We start from the raw sequence: 8,841 nt of genomic DNA on the forward strand, positions 1-8,841 counted from the left end.
ACCTGATAATAAACTGTTCGCATTATTACAAGCGAATCTCACACAAAGTTGGCATTTTTAACGGACAACGAAGGGCGCTGTATCAGCTAGTTGTACATAATTCAGCTCGGGAAGTTGGTTATTAAAACTACATGGAAATACAAAATAATATGGTATTTGTACTTACATATTATTGCCTAAAAATAAGCACTAGTTTAAGTATTTGTTTCATATATTATTATAATTTATTTTGCACTATTAATGAAATACAATATACTGTTTACAACTGAAAAATACAATACGGAGATGATAGGTTGAGACAGTTCATCTATAAATATATTTTTAATATAATCATTAAATGAGATTGAAAAATGTTGAAGCTGCAGTAGCATGTTGACAGTTGATTGGTGTACTGGCTACTCATCCGCTGGCCGAGATTGTATTATTGGTACAACTGCAAGATTAAAACAAGTTATTAAATCAATTTTAGTTGGTGAGTTTGGGTACAATCCAAGTGTACTCACTACTCATTGATACGGTTATAGTGGATGGATTTTATTGATATTTAGGAACATAAGCTGTTAAGACTCGTTTATTTACAGTTGATTTAATTCAACCATTTAGTGTGAAAAAATGGAAAAAATATCATCGATTCTTCCACACCTTATTTTTATTCATAAAAAAAGCATCCAAATCCCATGAGTACAAGAAGTTTTAAAGATTCTACCACAAGGGCAGCAGTTTATCAGATTCTACCAGCTAGAAGGTATGTTTCAAGTTTTATATTTCTAGTTTATTTTTAATTATAAATACCTAATATAATATTATAAGCATAACTAATATATTGAATTTAAAACATAAACGGGAAAGGTCAAAATTCATTTTGTTGGATTCGAGAAAAAACTTAAGTTAAATTAGTAATCCTTAATTTGAGAATGAGGTACTTATAAAAAGATTTTAAAAAAACAATTATTTGTATTATTAAAAGTAAACCATTTGGCGGTTTATGAATAAATATGTTAGGAATAAATAACAATAATACACAACATCTAAGTACCCAACAATATTTCGACAAAGACCTATCTATGGGATTCAAATACAATCATAAACCTCAGCAACAATCCTCCAATGACGTATTTTAAGTAGGTATACTAACTTAAATCCATATAATAATCAAAATAATTAAGATAAAACATTACTTCTGGTTGAGGTGTTGTATCCGCTGTCATAATTGTAGTCCTGTAATTTAAACAAGTTAATTAATTACTGAAAAAATTATATCGACAAATTGAAAAGTAGCAAAATCTTAGATGGTTTTTTCATTACAATTAGGTTTGAACTTCAATTAGTCTTAAGTTTGTTACTTTGGACTTATTTATGAAATTATCGTAATTTTATAAATTTTATTGAATAGTGGATTTAATTTCAAAATTTGAGGTATCTAATCATAATCATTAATCACAGGATCATTAAAATGTTAAGATAAATTACGTACGTTTCCGGATCAGGTCCGCAATAATTTACTTTCAAATATCTTCTGGTGCACGCTGTTTTACAACATTCATCAGCGACATTCCTTTTAGGTTTGGAAGAGTAACCTGAAATTGAAGGTAAATCATTAGTCAAAATGAAAATTGTTATGAATTTGATAAACCTAACTACACACTATATAATATACCTACTAAGAGCTTACTCGATTATTAGATTACCATTTATACATGACCAGACATCTTGAAACTATATTTTATTCAATTTTAATGTGATTACTATTACAAAGTAAAATTTACTGAGAGTAGTGTCGTATACGCCACGCAAAGGCTTGACGTACACAACAGATATCTTTCGGTTTCCGATTCTCTAACCGTCAAGCAAGTAAATTATCGATACCTGCTGTATGAACTTTATTTAAATTATTCTTTTGGTGACCACGATGACGAGTACTGCACAAAAGATAATTAAACTAGGTCCAAACAGGTTTTACACAATACTACTCTAAAGTTACTTTACTCTCTAACAACTGACCACGATAACGAGTACTGGATGTTTGAGAGTGAGATGTCTTTAACCTAGGCAAAGTCTTACTCTTTCTCGACTGACCACGATAACGAGTACTGGACGAGAAAGTAAGTATTACAGTGTCTTAATATCTTTTTCAAAAGTGTTTTTCCACCGCCAACGCCTCTTTACACTCAGGATAAAATATTCTAAAATAGTCGTAAATAAAACAGTAACACTTGGTTAAAGGAATTAAATATAATATATTAAAGAATATCAAAAACAAATAATAAAAAGAAACGTCAAAAAAAACTGCTTGTTAGCCTCGACAATGAGTGATCCAAAAACTGAACAGCCCCGCTCCCGTCGCAGACGTCGCCTTATGTAGTGGTAGCAATTTTGCTGATTCGGCTTTATTCAATTTTGCATCATTGTTTTAATTTTTTATAATTTTGTTATGTATATGTACAACAGTAGCTAAAAAAGGTAGTTGCGGGCTAATTATGTAATATAACTGTAGTATAGTAGTATAAAAATGTGTTAGACATCATCGCAAATTTTTTTGCATTCGAATTCTTTTGATAATTATTTGAGATAGAAAAATTCAAAATTACAATCAAAGTTGAACCAAAATTGTACCAATTTCTCTGCATATGTATATACATAGTAGGATATAAATGCATATATTATTGGAAAGTTATTTTCACTTAGACGTACAAAAAAAATTGTTGTACCTATCAATATAATATATTAAATTCCTATTAAAGTGGGTAAAATATGAAAATGGGATTTCACTAGATGTGCCATCTGCGCAGTAACATAATTTTAACAAAATTAAAAATCGGTATTTAATACACTAATGGCAATACTTTTTCATAAAAATAAAATGAGATAAATTTTTAAAAAACTTCCCTGAGTGAAGTTGGGTATTACGAAACATTAATGAAAGTTTCCTATCTAATTTATAAAATACGTCAATACATAATAGAAAACAATAGTTAATTATTTTTTAAGGTTGGACTTTGAAGAGATTGCCGTAAATTACATAGCCTCTGAGAGTGCAAGAAGCTAGCTTTTCAGCAACCAGGGCTGTTGAAAGTGAGGGGTAGGGGGCCCTGTAAAAATTTGGGAAATATTTGATTTAAGAGTTATAGCTTTTTAATGTATCTATCTATCTGATATATTTTTATCTACACATGAGCAAATCAAAAATTATAAAGAATAGTCGGCTACATAAATCTAGATTTGACATATATATATTATAATGTATGCATAAACTAAACACTTATATGTACATCATACATTATTAATAACAGTTGGTGAAAATAAAATTGAGTCAGCCCCCCCCCCCCTTCCCTCGCATTAATTGTTGTTCAGGACTGCCATGTCAACAACCCATATCATAATCTAACAGTTAGATAATGAAATTCTTGTTTTTTAAATATTATAAAATGCTCATTGTTCTAACTAATAAAAGAAGAAGAATCATGAACCTCCACAACTAACTGCTTGTGTGATAGGTACCTACGTATATCGAATGCAATATATTATATTTGTTTTCATTGATTTTATAATTGAAAAAGTTTTTATGATTTAATTTCGACGAATGACGATACTGTTGTGATTGATAATTAGATGGTAAAAAGTATAGATAATTATATTTACTTTGATGTTCATTGTAAACGCCTTTACAGATAATTGAGAGCTCATCTCCGAGAATTGATCCACAAAAACGTACTTTTTTATCCCAGTACGGATGTTCATCACCGAGAGACTCCACAATGAAGGCCATGCACAGTACCAATAAAATCAAATTGAACTTCATTATTATCTGAAATATACAACATACAATACATGATCTATAAGTATAATGTATTCAATTACCTACAATGCAGAATAAAATAAATACGTATTGATCATAATCGTTGTTGAATTTATTTGTAAGTAATAAAGATTAATTGACATGTTATAAATATATTTTAATCACACAAATATAGCACAAATAACAGACTATTTCCAATTGGTAAGAAGTAATATGATCGAAGACTTATAAAATGAAAAAGTATTGGTGAACCAGATTTTTTTGATTTTTTTTAATTACATTGTCAAGTGTCATGAAACTCTCATTAGTTATAATTTATTTATTCTCTTAATATAATATCATATTAGGTAAGTACTTTCTTACTGATTCTGATTATTAGTTATTACATTAACTACATAGTTCTACTGTTAAATCATCCATCAATCACAATAGTGTAATTTTTATGAGATAATTTAATGATTTGAGTTTGGCTTTGTTTTGAGAGATTGCAGTAATGTATTAAAATTGTTTTAGTGTTGAGTAATATTTTTCAATTTATTACTTATAGAATAAACTAATAGCTAAGTAAGAAAAAAATATCATACAGGATATCAAAATATTGTACTACATTATTGTACTATACTTACACAATTTGTGTGCGATTGCTAGGTTAAATTATAGAACGAATATTTGGTATATATATTTCCTACAGCATTCTTTTATTGTAGATACACAATAATAATTTAACACTGGTTAAAAGATAATAACTGACTTAACTATAATTTTCCATCAGAATTTTCATAAGTAGATAACTATACGACTAATTAATGTGAATCTTCATTTTTTAATTATAATAAATATTTTATTAAAAAAAAAATAGATACTTAATTGAATAAAAATATTTATTTCAGATCAATGACGATTATTATTATTTTTTTCTTAAATAGACATACAAATCTTGAATTAATGTAATGTTAAATTTGATCCATAAAATTTTCTAACTATTAGTAGTCTGTTGATAGTGGATAAATATAACATACCTTTTTAGAGATACGATGTCTGTATAAGATATAGTCGATGGTTCGCTTGATCTGGTAGAAGAGTAACAGTAGTTGTACGAGCACTGCAGCTAAACTGTATTGTGATCATTTGTTGTATGGCATAGTCCTGGCGCGGGTTCTACCTTCTTACTTATATCATGTTGCTAGAGATAAAGAAAGTAGTGAATAGGTGGGGATTGGTAATACCACACACTTGTATGTGGTGACCAATAAACCCTTTATTGGCTATAGGCCGAAGGTTCCCAAAGTGGTATATACGTCGAGGGCTAAGTAAATTGGATGCACTATAATTTGTGTACATTTTGAAAGCGGTAAGTTATGTCCCGGGTTAAATAAATGTAGTACGTAAGTTGGATCCCAGAAAAATATACTATATCCTTATCATTTAAGTTTAATCGAGAGCAAAATATAATAAAACATACATTTTAATTCATAGGTACTAAATGTATACATAAAATTTGAATTCTAATAAAAATGATTAAATTATATTTAAAAACAAGACTCAATATACCTACAAGTTTTTTTTACCGAGACTCAACTTACTGAGTTAAGGAAAGGTCATTTGGGACCAAATTTAATCTCTGAGGTCAATTCTGATCTGCCCGGGAACCTGTCAACGAAAAAAATTGTATGTGCATAAAATTAAAATAAGGGTCCTCGAAAATTATTAAGTAGTAACGCATGTATCATAATTTTTACGAACACAGCAGTATAATTTGCTTATCATAGTACGATAGATCAGTGGTCTTAAAATTATGGGTCCCGAGAACTGTCGTAATCTAGTGTTTAAAATTTAAAAACTCCATATTTATACCTATTATGTATGTTAGGTATGACATAAAAAAAATTATTTCATATGACATTGGATAAAATAATTTTTGAGTAATCCATACTATTTTATATTTGTAGAAGAAAAGAATGGTACTTAAAGCCACAGTGTTGTCGAGCGTTAAAATAATGCTAGCATGCACTTAGCCTTGATCGATAAAAGATCCGGTTATTTATCGATACATTTTATAGATTATTTTTTATAAATTACTGCTGTTGTCATTGTGTTCATAGTTGACATCCGTTGTATCATAAAATACATAATTAAATATTACTTAGAAAAATTAAATTTTTTATTTTATAACTTATAAACTGATATAAGCACTTCTACAATAGAATGGTAAGACATTAATCAATTTGTACTTTTTTTTGTTTAACAAAGCTGACATGGGTCGCATAAAATGTATGGTGAAAAATTGGGTCGAGAGTCAAAAAGTTACTACTGCGATAGATGAAGCTGTAGACCAACGAATAGACTGCAGATATCGAAATGTTAAGATAAAATTACGTGGTGCACATTCCATCGTATATTTTATTTAGAGTGGAATTTAGAAATAGATATCAGCAGTTCAGGAATATAGCAAGAAAGTTGATAGTGGCTTTTCCGTTATCATACCTTATAGTAAGAGGCTTTAACTCAGTCTTTAAACAAAACAATGAAACCGATTGAAAATTACAAGTAGATTTAAGGTTATGTTAATAAAAATGCATAAGTAACTAGTTAAGTTAAAAAGTTAAAATTAGAATTCGTTAATGAAGCCAAATATTGACAATGTATTATCAAAGCACCACATTAGCCCCTCCTAGTAAAAATACAATTTTTTTATGTTAGATTTAATTTTCGATTCCTGTCGTATAAATGATTAAAAATTTAAATAAATATTGGCATTAAAAAAATTTAAGTATGTATAAAAAAAATTTACACTTTTTTTTATTTTAAAAAGATTCATAACATAGTAAACCTTATGCAAAAAAGTAGTTCTGTGAAACCTATCAAAAACACCTCGTTTAATTTGTGTAAAAATTCAATATTGGAGATCTATGAAAATTAAAAAAATTGTTCTTCTACTATGAAAATGAAATTTTGTATCAATCAAACGAATATTTAACTTATATGTTTATGTAATTAGTACGTATATTATATTATCAACCCATATTTGTCAATAATAATGAATCTTTTTCTGTAAGTACCTGGAACATAATCAAATGGTATACAACAAGTGTAGTGTGGTGGAGAATAAGAATACATTAAAAGATACAAGTTCTTACAAATTTAACAGAACATTTATAGTTTCTTTACATATATTCCGGAAATATATTTAAGAGAAAACACTTTATCGTAGTTTATAATTATATGATATAGGAGTTAACTTACCTAACATCCGCGGAAACAAACTGTTCTATTATTTGACTAGTCCAATAGATTTGTAAAGCCATAAAGGCCTGCCTAAACATGTTAGCGACCATCTGATAGCTTATGTACTCGTATTACTGAAATAAAGATTTTCTTACGTTAATTTGAACACCTAAAAGTTTGTACACAGAACATATTAGATGTTGTTAAGCGCGTGCAACACCCACAAGTAAAAGTTGTCTCAAGCTTATTAAGTACTACATGGCAAATTTTACTTTTATAATAATCCATTTTATTTTGTCAATTTTAAAATTCATGTGTACTGACTTATAATAAAATGTATAGGTAATATATTATTATCTGGCCCTGGGTCCGTAGATATCTCAGACTTTTATTGATATTTTAATTTTGAAGCAAGTAATATTAATTTTAAAATTTACAAAATAAGTACATTATGAAACTACTATAATTATTGGAAGCCTGACACCTGGATGTAGTGGTGTAAGAGTTATGAGTATGTCACAGAAATATAAATATATAATAAAATACTTAAATACAATGGGTTCGGGTTCTTAAAAGTACAAAAAAAAAGGCTCTGGTTCCGGTTAATTCCGGTACTTTTGCAGATTCTTAAAAATGCATATTTTCAAAAATTATCAAAAATTATTGATTATTAGGAAGGAGTTATAAATAACCAATAATTATTTTTTTATTATTTATAGGTATTGCGTAAACATTCGTAGAAAAACACATCATTTTTGTTTGATTATTCTCGTTCAATTGCAAATTAAAATGCAACCTGTATGCTTGTAAATAATGTAAGACTTACAGCTAGTGTAGGTCGTATAATAGATTAATTTAAGTAAAAAATACCATAAATACATAAAATAAATATATTTTTATGAAAAATAATTATTAGATTTCAAAATAACAATAAAATGGTGGTTGGTTTTTAGAACCGATAAAACCCTAAGAAAACCGGAAAACTTTTTACTTACTAAAATAAGTTCCGGTTCTAGTTAAAGTACTGTGAAATATTGGTGCCAGTTTGGGAGAAAATCTAAGAACATAGTCGCTAGACTATGTGGTATTATTATTAAAGATAGTTTAGAAAGTGTTATGATCAACATGTGAGTTTGTGTTAGTAAAGAATAAGATGAATATAAAAATATAAATTCATACCTGATGTTAAAATCAACGGAATAGTGAAGTTTACTTGTGAAAAGAACTAAGTTCAATGAAAAAGAGAAGAGAGCGGTGTACGTAGGTTAATTGTTAGCGACGTTGTAAACTATGTATTTTGTAGTGATTTATTGAGCCGGTGGCGTATCCAGGATAAGTGAGCTTCCATTAATAAATAATTTTCAAATAAAATTTGTAAATAGTGAATTTTAATTTCCTTATCCCCGCAAAAAAATACCTGGACATGCTACTGCACTGTGCCATAGTTGGCTGAGCGTTGTCCTTATAAAGCGTAGTGAATGTATTATCCCTACTTAATTTTTGTTGCGTCACATTAGAATTGATTTTTTGCATTTGCCACGTGATTCGTATATCTGCATGCACTTGTCTTGTGTTTTGAATGATGTTGTTTGTTTTTGCATAATTTACACGACGGGAATGTTGTTTGTAGTAGTGTTGGGTTATGTGTTCATGTGATGCTATTGTTATTATTCCTTTGTATACAATTTTAGCAATGATATTTCCATAGCTCAAGTAAAAGTTGTTTGTGAGACACGTGTAAGTTATGAATTTTATAGTACATAATATTTGAGATTGGGGTGTAAGTCATACATGATTAGTATTAAGTACAGGGAATATAA

General features: G+C 28.5%; 1 protein-coding gene across 2 annotated transcripts; it reads right to left on the bottom strand.

Moving 5' to 3' along the window:
* Window positions 1–215: 215 nt before the first annotated feature.
* On the bottom strand, window positions 216–8,438 carry LOC111028550. Of its 2 annotated transcripts, XM_022307240.1 has the most exons (7): window positions 8,201–8,438; window positions 7,040–7,155; window positions 4,816–4,979; window positions 3,640–3,805; window positions 1,475–1,577; window positions 1,179–1,218; window positions 216–433 (listed from the first exon to the last, which is right to left on the bottom strand). In XM_022307240.1, exons 4-7 carry the CDS (start codon window positions 3,797–3,799, stop codon window positions 422–424), a joined length of 315 nt encoding a protein of 104 aa, XP_022162932.1. In that variant the 5' UTR covers window positions 3,800–3,805; window positions 4,816–4,979; window positions 7,040–7,155; window positions 8,201–8,438; the 3' UTR covers window positions 216–421. The 2 variants fall into 2 exon arrangements, with proteins under 2 accessions (XP_022162932.1, XP_022162933.1); XM_022307241.1 differs by lacking the exons at window positions 7,040–7,155; window positions 8,201–8,438 and having other exon boundaries at window positions 4,816–5,038.
* Window positions 8,439–8,841: the final 403 nt, after the last annotated feature.

The sequence above is a fragment of the Myzus persicae genome, unplaced genomic scaffold (genome assembly GCF_001856785.1).
Source record: "Myzus persicae strain clone G006 unplaced genomic scaffold, MPER_G0061.0, whole genome shotgun sequence".
Classification (NCBI taxonomy): domain Eukaryota; kingdom Metazoa; phylum Arthropoda; class Insecta; order Hemiptera; family Aphididae; genus Myzus; species Myzus persicae.